An 11,857-nucleotide genomic window follows, 5' to 3' on the forward strand; every position below is an offset into this window, starting at 1 on the left:
ACTGGAAAATAATAATCATCTTTAGCTTTTAATAAAGACTGATGAGGTAATTATTGCATTATGGTTTAATTAATTTTTAAGTCACTTCGATTGGTAACCTTCGCTACATGTGTAGTTTACAAAATAAGGGATTTATTTACGCAATCAGTTTGTTATCAAACACATTTCATTGTCAATAGCAATCAGTACGATAAAGAATATTTTAAGATTTTAGACTTATCAATTTTATCACCTAGTTATCATGAGATGTGCAATATCTAAAATTAATTAGTTACTTTCAGAAATAATCAGTTTTCATTGCTTTTTAATTTATGAAGATGAAGTCAGTGGAAGGTGTCATAGTTGTTATATATTTTTTGTGTGCTTTGAGTATGAATATAATAGAAAAAAGAATATGGCAGTGAATTAACAATGAAAACCTTTTTCAGATCGGTTTACGAATGCACAGGATAATGTTACAGAAGTAAGTAACACTACAGCGATTTCAGTAACTACGGTTTCGCCAACTACAGTGCCAGAAGATGAAGATGACGAAGATGCATTTAATATCAATGTACCCTACTGCTTTAATTTTACATGGTTGGGTCCTAGATACGACAACTCAACTAGTTACAATGGTAGCTGTACGGAATGGAAAAGTGAAAATCCAACAAGTGGCATACCATGCGCCGATCCTTTTGTTGTAACGTGTAAGTTTCTTAATTGTACCTAAAGAGTGACAAATTGCTGGTTATACTTTCTGTTTTACTCCAATAAAAAAATTAAGGGTTTCTTCGTGGGTTAAACTCATTTTCTAAAATGTTTTGTATCAATTACGAAAGTTTTCGATGAATTTAAAATTTCAATTAGCCTAACCTTATTCCCATTATTATCTGTTAAAAAAAATAAACATAAGATAATATTTGATAGTCTACATTACAAAACAGCAGTTGCATGCTAAAACTTTCTATGATCGGAAAATTTCAACTTATTATAATGACTATCCAATTTTGAATTCCGCAAAATTGTATCAAATATATTCAAACAGGAAAACAACTTTGAGATTGTGGAACTAACTAACTAAATCTTAAATGTGATAGACGAAACAATTACAAAATAAATAAATAATTTAGTAAAAAATCTCAAAGTTAATTTCCTATAAATACTCAACCTCAAATAACTAATTGTACATTCATTAAAATAATTAATATAGAATTTACAAAACTTAATCTAATTTTTATGTTTCATTTAAAGATGATGGATCAGAGCCTAACATTGATTATATATGGACAAATCATAGGTCTTCTGTGCTATGTAGACAGGCCACTGGAGATAGCTGTATCAAGTGGAGCTACTACTTCAACAATGCACGTAAGTCTAGTTTATTAAATAAAACTCAGTTTTTTAGGCATTATTTTACGATTTCTACGTTCTTACTTACTTACATACGCCTAGTTCAAGTGGAACTAATACAGTTGACTCATTTTCTTGTTATCTGAATATACTTATCGGTAGAAATATGTAAAAGTTCAGATAATTTCTTCACGGTTTCATGAATCACTTTAGGATTGAAAAGGAGCTATGTATTTTATTATTCGTCGCACAAAATCCACAAGGTTCTAAGTAGACTTTTGAACAAAATTTGGTTTTCCCAATCAGAACATGTAAAAAAGTTTTCTGCATCAATGAGTCTAAAAATTGTCTCGGTTACACTAAAGGTGTTATTTTTACGCTTCCAAAAACACACTTCTTTACACAAAGATAAAATTAGGCATATAAATCTGAATAAAACAAAAAAATACCGAGTATATTTTTTAACAGTTTTATTTAATTTTGATTTCTGTACATCTAAATAAAATTTTTAATCCAAGTACATACGTGTCTCTTATAAAAAGACCTTATATAAATTTGTAAAGGTACATAGTTTTTGTTAACATTTATAATAGAAAGGAGTTTTAACAAACAAGATAATTCTAGTTGATTTGAAATTTGCAGCAACATATACCATAGAACTTGCTTCCTTAAACAATTTTAAGAAATGTACTTGAAACCATTTGGAATTTACGCAATGAATTTCTCTCACGTTTTAAAATGTGACACAAGAACAACAATCCTAAAGACACCCCGGTGTAAGTTCTAACTATTCCTTTCAAAGCGCTCATAGATCGTCCTATTAGGTCTACTTCTTGTGTGCCACGTTAAGGCGCGTACAGTATACTATCTTGCAGGCTACAACGATTATTTCTGCTTGAAATGAATTTATCTTTTGAAATGTTTCAGTTCAAAATGTTACTCGAATGTGTGGTAGAGTTTATACTGAAAAAGGGGACCCGGTATCTAAGGGCTGTTACACACAAGTGGTAAATGGATATACAATAGAGTTTTGCGTGTGCAGATCTTCGTCAGGTGGACTAAAACCTTGTAATAATGCTAACACTATCAGTGGTTTCAAAATAGGCCTCACCTTTACGACAGCTCTGTTATTTTATTATTATGCGTTATGTTATTCCTAATTATATAATATATGCAAGACAATATTCCTTTAAAAAGAAAATAATTATACTCCTATAAATTGATATCCTAACTGATTTTTTATATTGAATGAAATTTTACTTTCTTCTAGTATACGAATAACTTATTGATTTTTAATTATTTTGTACATATTATTATATAATTGTTATTTTTATTAATGTGTTATGAAGAAATAGATATATAGATTACAAATTAATTTAATTAATGTTTAAGTCTAATGGTTTTTCTACATAAACTAAAAGTGGTTTGATTATTTTTGAATAATTGCTATTTCTGGCTAATCCTGATTAACGATTTTTTATCCTGTCTGGAATAGAAAAGCGAAATGATAAATATTTTATAAGAAGTAACATAAATTAATCTTGTATACTTCGGGGAAGAAACGTTTTACCACCAATAATTTATAAAACGAAGGTATATAACCTATCAACTTTAATTTCCCTTAAAGAATTTAAACTACCCTTCTTACGTTTCCATTTTCAGTTTAAAAAGCTGATTCCTACCTAAGATAGCCTTTGTTTGAGATCGATCCTTCATTTTAAAAGTTATAAGCCTTTTTTTATTGACTTTGGCTGTTTAATATTCAAAAAATAATCTTTTAGAAAACTAGAACAGAATTCAAATTTACCTAGTCCGAAATATTCAACTAAAATTCCTTACTGAAGTATAATTTTAAATATTGGTATTGAAAATAATAGAAATCAATATATACATATAATAAAAGTAAGTGTAGTTTGTCAGTCGTTGTCGCTAAAGCTCCTCATTCGAATCCCACAGTCTCATGGGGGTTATAGCATAGCCCTCCAACCCCCATCCATAAGGAAGATTTCAGTTTTCAGTTGCAGGGGTTGATTTCAAAGATATGGGGGTTAAAAGGCTATCGCCTCAAAGAATTTCATACAGAGAATCAATGAAGATGTTAATTGAGTTCTGGTTAGAACGTTATAGAATATCCCAGAATGTTCTAAAAGGCTCGAGAATATTCCCAAATGATAACTAATACCTGTAAGATTTAAATGTAAGTTAAAATTCGAATACTATAAATCAGATGCCAATAGTTGTACCACTTGGCCCTGATCAAGTTATCTGATTTGAGACGGATCAGAAATTGTAACGCCTTATATAGGGCATACTTTTAAAGGGTTGAAATAAGGAATTCAGTAAAAGGGTGTTGTTTTTCACCCCTGGTTAGTACCGTATATAATACCGCATAATACGAGGGTGGATTGATAAGTTTCCGGCCTAACCAAGAGATGACGCCACTAGGCCTACCTTGAGGTGACATTCTATAGTACCATCCTTGGATAGCTTGTAGCTATAGTTTCAGCCCGATCTCCTTGCTAGTGTAGGTTTGACAGCACGCTGAACAAGACGCCTCTGTGGTTTTCGTAAAAATGGAAAAGCAGGAAAATCGTGCTGTCATCAAATACTTTTATTTGAAGGGGTTAACGCCGAAGGAAATTAAAAAAGAGATGGACTCAACACTGGGGACATCCTCCCCGTCATATTCAACCGTTAAGCAGTGGGTTTCCGAGTTTAAAAAGGGTCGTGTGAGCACCTCTGATGGGCCTCGCTCAGGACGCCCCGTTGAGGTCACAACTCCAGATATGATCGAAAAAATTCATCAAATAGTGCTGGGAGACCGCAGATTGAAAGTGCGTGAGATAGCTGAGACCTGTAAGATGTCATATGAACGTGTGCAACATATTTTGCACCAACATTTGCATATGGAAAAGCTCTGTGCAAGATGGGTGCCGCGTTTGCTAACAGTCGACCAAAAATTGATTCGAAAAAACATTTCTACCGCAAATTTGTCATTGTATAAGCGTAATCCAAGCGAATTTTTGCGTCGATTCGTAACCGTTGACGAAACGTGGGTCCACCACTACACTCCTGAAACCAAAGAACAGTCTAAACAGTGGATTGGACCAGGGGAACCAACTCCAAAGAAGGCAAAAACAATTTTTTCGGCGAACAAGGTTATGGCTACTGTTTTTTGGGATGCAAGAGGTATTATATACATTGATTACCTTGCAAAGGGTAATACTATCACTGGTCAATACTACGCAGACTTATTGCAACGTTTGAGCCACGAGGTGAAAATTAAACGACCTCATCTGGCGAAGAAAAAAATCTTGTTTCATCACGATAACGCACCAGCGCACACGTCAATCGTTGCGACGGCTAAAATCAACGATCTAAAGTTTGAATTGATGCCGCACCCTCCTTACTCTCCAGACCTAGCCCCGAGTGACTATTTTCTGTTCCCTAATCTCAAAAAATGGCTTGGCGGTAAGAGATTTGCGGACAATGAAGAAGTAATCGAAGCTGTAAATGGTTATTTTGAGGAGCTTGACGAATCAGTCTATAGAGATGGCATTAATAGACTGGAACACCGCTATGAGAAATGTATCAGCCTTGGAGGAGATTATGTTGAGAAATAAAAAAAAAAAATTTTTAAAAACCTTGTTTTTCTTGGTCAGGCCGGAAACTTATCAATCCACCCTCGTAGAAGAAGCCCTAGTAAATCCGGATCCGATTCGGATGCTGATAGGACCGCCTTAACAAATTTCCAGGCGAATTTTGTTTCGAATAAATTTGTTCCTTATTATGACCAGCCTCGTCCTTTGACATTTCAGCAGTCGACGTCGTCCCGTTACTTATTTCCGAGTAAAAAATAATGCTCGCCATTCTTAAATCCATAAATATATACCTCAATTTTATTGATTTATTTTACAGATGCTTGCTTTTTCCTAATATTCTGTAGCAAACGGTGATACAAAACATAGTACTTACGCTCAAATTGAAAAAATAAAGATCACATTTTTTTGCACAATCTACAATTCCATCAGCTGTATCTGGTATTTTTAAATGCCTAACATGCGTGCGTAAGATGGAGATGAAACTGACAAAATTCGAGGCCTAAAATTAACTCATGAAAAACCGGTACCTCTCCAAATCTAATGCTAGCGTTTCTCTGTTTTTCTATCCTTCAGTAAAGTAATCATTTCTATTATGTTCATTTTCATATGCACGCCCGAAGGAGTAATACTAGGCGTACCAACAGAAATAGCTTCGTGTCATGAGTATTTGATGAATTCTTAAGCAAACTTTTAGATATTATGTCGGGATCGCATCTAGTTTCGAGAGGAAGTTTACTTTTCGATAAAATATCGTGTAAAATATACGCCTTTTGCTACTTGGAGCCGTTTTATACCTTTTCCGAGTGATATCTCTGGGGCGTCTTTATAACTAAACGCGCTTATGGTTAGTCAGCTCCTTCTTTAGATTATACGTTGTACTAACGGAAACATTTATTTCCCTTGACGACAAGTCTTCCGCTACAAGTGTCATGTTGAATCATAAATGATTTCCGATGAGATTTCTTGTCAAATTGAACGAGTACTTAATTTATGTTGGAAACAAGAAAATGGATTTAACCGCTGCCACTTGCCTACTTCTTTCGACGAATCTCTCCGGAGGATAATAAAGAACAAAATTATTTTTACTACGTGACGTGCATATATATCTAAAATTTTCACGAAGAAAAATTTTCAATACCTACTCGTAAATATAAATCACAATTTTGTCTCAAACGTACCCGCTTATACAAACGAATGATATTATGACGATAAATAAAAATGAAAACTAAAAGAGAATTCCGAGTATTTTGGAGTTAAATTTAACAAGTAAATTTGTCTAAATTGTAAAATTTTTGAAAGATCGAAACGAAAAAGTAATTGTAAAATGGATTCAACTACAATCTACGCCTAATGATTGTATGTTACATCGTTTTAAATGTTGTCGTAAGTAATTTTGTATACATTTCGATCTCCAAAATCCTTTCAGCTGACTTGCTTATAGAAGAAGAATAATTTGTAAATGTGTAGCGTAGATATTGTGCGTCAGTAAATTTGGAAGGTCCTTTTGTGCAAGTTATTGCCGTAATACACGCGATTTTTTGTATATAAAGTATTGTTTGTTTTATGACAAATTTCCTTAACTGCTTTGCTAGTACATGAAAAGCTTGTTCCGTAATATATAATTGTGGTTTACGCATGAAGAGCCTTAAAAGGGAAGAGAAATGATAAAGGCTTTAGAAAAGTCGCTCGCATCCAATCCACAAAGGGTTCAACAATAGATTACAGGTTGTGGCTACAGGGTGTGTGTATGACATATCAAAACGTGTCATGTAACAAAAAGCTATTTTCAGAGAATCGTTTGTCTGAAGTTGTGGTCTTCTTGTAGGTAGGTACTTCTCTTTTATCGCATAAAATATTTGCTACCTACTTTTTAAGATCACTTATCTTTAACGATGAGTATCGTGCCTTATCGTCATTAATATGTACCTACCTCTACGTCACATTACAAAATACAGGTGTACGTAATATTTAATTATAGCAATGTATCACCATCTGCTACGATATCAGCTGTTAATTAAACAATTTTATGTTAGACAAGGGCCTTACTGTACTACTGGAAACCAAATTAAACTACTGATGAAGAAGTTATAGTGCTTTTATTTATTTGAAGTAAATACCTCTCAGAAAAAGGCGCCTGTTTAACATATAAAATACTTCAATTTGCATCTGATATCAGTAGATAGTAAAATATATTCCCATGAGTAGATATATCAATTTCTTTTTAAAGAACTTCTTCGATTTGGTCGATAATTTATCAAGATTGCCTATGGCGTGTTGATAAGATTTAAAAAAATCGAAATTGAGATGCACGTTTGGTTTAGTTCTGTAGTTGAAATTTGGTGCTGACGCTTCTCGAAATAGTTTGGTGGAAGCGGTGATAATACTCAAAACACCCATGTCTTATCTATCCGAAGTGCTTTGAGAGATTGAAAACAATTTTCTTACTAATTTTTTACATTTTCAATTTTTATTCAACGGGATTTTCCCTCTGTATACATATATGCTGATACTCTAATAAACGTATGATTTGAACTTGGTTTTTATTTTGTTTGGACCGATTTCGACGTCCCTTATTGCTTTATTCTGTAGAAATTTTATGTGTTTATTTTATTATATGTTCACGTTCTCGATCATTTTAAGTCACTTGAATAATATTTATGAATTCATGCTTCAATTTCTTCTTAATTTGGTACAATTTTATCGACAGTTGTCAGTTGAGTATAAAGTAATCAGTTTTGTCCTTATTCTGTTCGTAACTCTAATGAGCCAGCAAAATTCAGGAACAACGCCGCCGAGTTCTAAATTGGCCCTGCGGCAATCGAGGTTATCCTGCCTTGTACCGAGGACGTCTCCGGTGAAACCACTGTTCACTAGAGGGCGTTTGCTAATGAAGTTATGCGGGCAAGCAGAACCGAGCTTTTATACGCGTTATTTGTTTAAACAGGCCGCATCGCGCCATGGCGGCTGCAGCCATTAAAGTCGAAGAATCTCGTTTCCTCTATAACATACGAATACATGTATGTACATAACTATCTGCTACGGAAGCCCAAAGCGATGAAATTTGCATTCTGTTTCTGTGTATGTTATTATGTAGCTACGTAGTACGTTTGAAATGGGTGTAGGTAAATAGCACACACGTTGTTGGACAGATAATCGGATTGGCGAGGCGGGCACTTCAATTCGGAAGAGGCAATCAGTGTTGCTGTACTGCCGTAAAATTGAGCTGAAGCAATTTGTCCGACGGTTGAAGGATTTATATCCTTTTATTTTTGGATTAAGGTAAGTCCACTCATCCTGGTCACGCTCGTCCATGTCATCGAAAATGAACGATTGGTTTTACATCCACGAAATTTCTGACTACACCTACATTATGTTCAACTGACGTAGCCACAAAATAATCTACCTACTATCAATCAAGAACATAATCTTTCTGAAAAGAAACGTTCTCTTTTTTGATGTAGAAATCCTGGGCTCATAAGGACCTTTCTTTTTTACTAACTCGGTCATTTATGTGTACAAAACACATTCTGCAAAATGTGACACTAATACTGATAAATTATGATGAATAGTTCGCTATGTAAAAATATTATGAACGATGTGTTTGTTTCATTACCTTGTTAGGAAGGTGTAGGTATCTAATCAGATGTTTTACTTGGTGACATTATATTATGCTCTCTAGTATTAAAAGGTATTGCTTTTAATAACGACTCAAACATTAGAAAAGTGAAAAATTTGTAACTTAAATTAAATTTCTTGCTTCAAATAAGCATACCGAACCGTTAATTAGAGGTTATTTAATTCTTAATTAAGCAACTTTGTAATTTATGACTTCGGGAGCCAGGGGAATATGTAAATGTGTAATCTAATAGAATGGAAAATGCAGGTATATTAAACTTTTTTCGATATATTCAAGTAAACGAGTATTACAAACTTTTCCGTACACGAGATTTACGATCTCAAATTAAATGAGAAGTTTAATGTAGTAGATATTACCAAAAACTGTCATATAAATTCAGCTTGCGGTTATGTAAATTGTAAATTGTAGTTGCATCTTGCTATTTTTTTGAAAATAAACTATACAAAACCGTTTTCGAATAAATAGCAGTTTTACAACACATTAAAAAACTGAAATCTAGCTAGGAGAATATTCCTACTTTTAATTAAAGGGTATTTACCGACTCTCATAATCATTGCTTACTTATTATTAGAGTTTCATTTTCTGATATCAACTTTAAAATTGTTTATCGTTTTATGTAGCTACATTGTTACTATCTTTGTCATCATAATAAACCTTATGATCTCAAAACTGACGCAATAAAATGAAGCACGCCTATATAATTAGATGAATAGGGAATATAAGCAATTTTGAATATACAGATAACAATACCCTTAGGATTAATTAGATATTTATATTTAGAACTTGATAAAATAAATAAACAATCGTGAATTTCAAAACTTGATCTTTAAGACAAATTTTTAACAAAAAGTGTTGTTATATGTAATAGTAGAAGACGTGATGCTCATTTTGAAAATTTGGTCAAAGACTGTCTAAAAATCTGTCCAAAAACTTTCTGCGTTAGGCACAGTTTATGGATGCATCAATTTTACCGATTGTCTCCATTCCAAAATGCAAACACATCCACACCCAAATCAATGTCACAGAACAAGCGACATCGGTTACTAATTAAGAGACATGTTTACCTATCAAATTTACATTGGTACGTGTGCATATTGTATAAACGATTATATTGTGTACAACTAGTGAGGGATTCGTGTAGATGACAATTGATGCTGATGAAGAGAGATATATTGAACATTAGACCAAGAAAACTGCAAGTTAAGATAACGGTTTTCAAAGAAGTTTTACACTAAAATTCCTATTTTGAATTATTATTTGTTAATATTGAACAGTCGTATGTATTTACCACTAATATTTTTATTAGTGGTTATTGTAATTGTTACTATCTGTGCTGTTAATTACATGTAATTTACGGTATAATTTTATTAATTTCATTTTTAATATTACCGCAAATGAATTTTTATACGTTTGCTTTTTGTTCTGTTCATTCTTCTATTGTGTGAAAGGTAAGGAAGGTCACGGCTTAGAATATAAACCACGTCTTGATATCACGTCAACTATTTTGAAGCAAAAAATAGAGATAATAAATTCATGTGTCACCAATAGGACGATAGTTGTATTAGAATTATATGAAAACTGAAATGTACGGTATATATGGTCTAAACAAAAAGATACTGGAGGTAGACATAAATTCAAAAGTTTGTGGCTGTCAATGACGTATTCGAAAATTTTTGAATAACTTATTACGATTTCTTCGAAGTAGAAGTCTTATTCTTTCTCATATATTAAACAAATTCTAAATTGAAATTCAATTAAGTCAGTAAAAGCGGAGTTTACATTAGGTCCTTTAAATCCTGTTTGACGTATATCTCTGGAAATATCACTTTTAAGATTTTCGGAAGAACATTTTTTTTAATTTTCTTGTAGGTACTTGTCCTTTGTTTCAAACGATACTTCAGATGATATAAATTTGAAAAATCCTCACAATTTACTTGCCTAATCCTTACCGATATAAAAGTACTTCTTTATTTAAAATGGTCCTAGTTGCTGGTTGTTCGTATTTGTTTTGTATTTGTTGAATTGTTTTCTTTAAAAACTTTTTTAATAGGTTTCGTACTTACTGAAAACTTAATTAAAGAAAGGACTAGGAGTTAATTAATTATATGTTTTCTTAATTAATATTTGTATCTGAGTAATAGTGACAATCTCTTTTAATATTTATTTATTGGTTGTCCAAAACTTTTTTGCGCTAACCATATAAATTTATTTGTTTCGTAAAAAGCTAGTGGAATATACATACTAATAAATAGTGTTGGCAGTATAATTGTTATTTTTATTATCATCCTGCTACGGACGTTCTCGTGTAAAGCTTTGATTAGTCGTGTCAGGACACCATGTTGACGTTGTGTTGTGTGATTTGTATCACAATTGTTATTTTCGGAACAGTTTAGTCCTTATCGAATGCAATTTTCTAAAGTTTGGAGTGTTTTATATGCACATTTGAGCGTTAAGTGATAAAATTGAATTAATATTAATTGGTGGTTGTAAAAGCGTGAGGAATGTACCTGAGCTTTCGGGGAAAATTCCATCATAAAAGGTAAGCGTTTGTTAAAGTTTTATTAATCCTTTATAGGAAATTATACTGAAATTGTTTCGACGTACGTAATTGCTTCAGGTAGCAATTCATTAGGAAAGCTTATATTTAGGAGAAATACTTTAAATTTAAAAGTAGGTATTAGTAGATATTTTTAATGACGTAGTTGAGGTATTACACAAAGCGAAGATTTATCAAATTTTATTGTGTAGTTTAAGGGTTCGTATTTTAAAATTTGCATTTTCATAAATTGAAATGTTCTCACTGAATTTCGATAAATATAATACTAATTTTAAATATTCTCAGTTAATTTAGTAATGGAGTTTTCTTTATTTATTCATACACCCAGATTCGACAGGACTTTTCTGGAAAATCCTTGCACCAGTCGAAGTATATCTTAAACTGCGCAAAGAATAGTATAAATTTAAATTAAAGTTGAAGTTCTCTTCGTGTATTTAGATGTGCATTAAAATTTGTTTAGAAAATGTAATATACTATTGGGTTGTTCGGAAAGTCATTTCGTTTTTTACCTACAGAGGATTTAATTGTATTCTTTTGCACCCAACTTCACATTTAAGCCGTATAATTTTTATATGCTTTGAGAGCTCATATAGCAAGGCTTGTGTGTGAAAAATTCCAATTAATTCTACGCAGTAGTTTTTGGTTGGTGCCCTTTTAAATATGGAGAGCGATAAGCAGCATTTTCGACATATCTTACTGTTTTACTACAGAAAGGGTAAAAATGCTGTT

At 32.5% G+C, this 11,857-nt stretch overlaps 1 protein-coding gene and 1 long non-coding RNA gene across 3 annotated transcripts in view; both read left to right on the forward strand.

Moving 5' to 3' along the window:
• Positions 1-259: 259 nt before the first annotated feature.
• Positions 260-2,712, forward strand: LOC108743052. The gene is made up of 4 exons (XM_018478459.2): positions 260-369; positions 429-689; positions 1,234-1,350; positions 2,260-2,712. Exons 1-4 carry the CDS (start codon positions 312-314, stop codon positions 2,490-2,492), a joined length of 669 nt encoding a protein of 222 aa, XP_018333961.1. The 5' UTR covers positions 260-311; the 3' UTR covers positions 2,493-2,712.
• Positions 2,713-8,635: 5,923 nt separating this feature from the next.
• LOC108743053 overlaps positions 8,636-11,857 on the forward strand; it is a 4,325-nt gene continuing 1,103 nt past the window's right edge. Inside the window, exons 1-2 of one of the 2 annotated variants that reach the window (XR_003231773.1) lie at positions 8,636-8,817; positions 9,515-11,110. This is a non-coding gene — a long non-coding RNA (uncharacterized LOC108743053). The other variant, XR_001938763.2, reaches the window with a different exon arrangement.

Source organism: Agrilus planipennis, unplaced genomic scaffold, assembly GCF_000699045.2.
Source record: "Agrilus planipennis isolate EAB-ADULT unplaced genomic scaffold, Apla_2.0 scaffold410, whole genome shotgun sequence".
Lineage (NCBI taxonomy): Eukaryota > Metazoa > Arthropoda > Insecta > Coleoptera > Buprestidae > Agrilus > Agrilus planipennis.

Bases quoted from the DNA above. Each gene is read 5' to 3' on its own strand.
- LOC108743052 (XM_018478459.2), top strand. From the start codon at position 312: ATGAAGATGAAGTCAGTGGAAGGTGTCATAGTTGTTATATATTTTTTG. The intron at 690-1,233 runs GTAAGTTTCTTA...TTTCATTTAAAG, and splicing joins CGATCCTTTTGTTGTAACGT to ATGATGGATCAGAGCCTAAC. The intron at 1,351-2,259 runs GTAAGTCTAGTT...GAAATGTTTCAG, and splicing joins CTACTACTTCAACAATGCAC to TTCAAAATGTTACTCGAATG.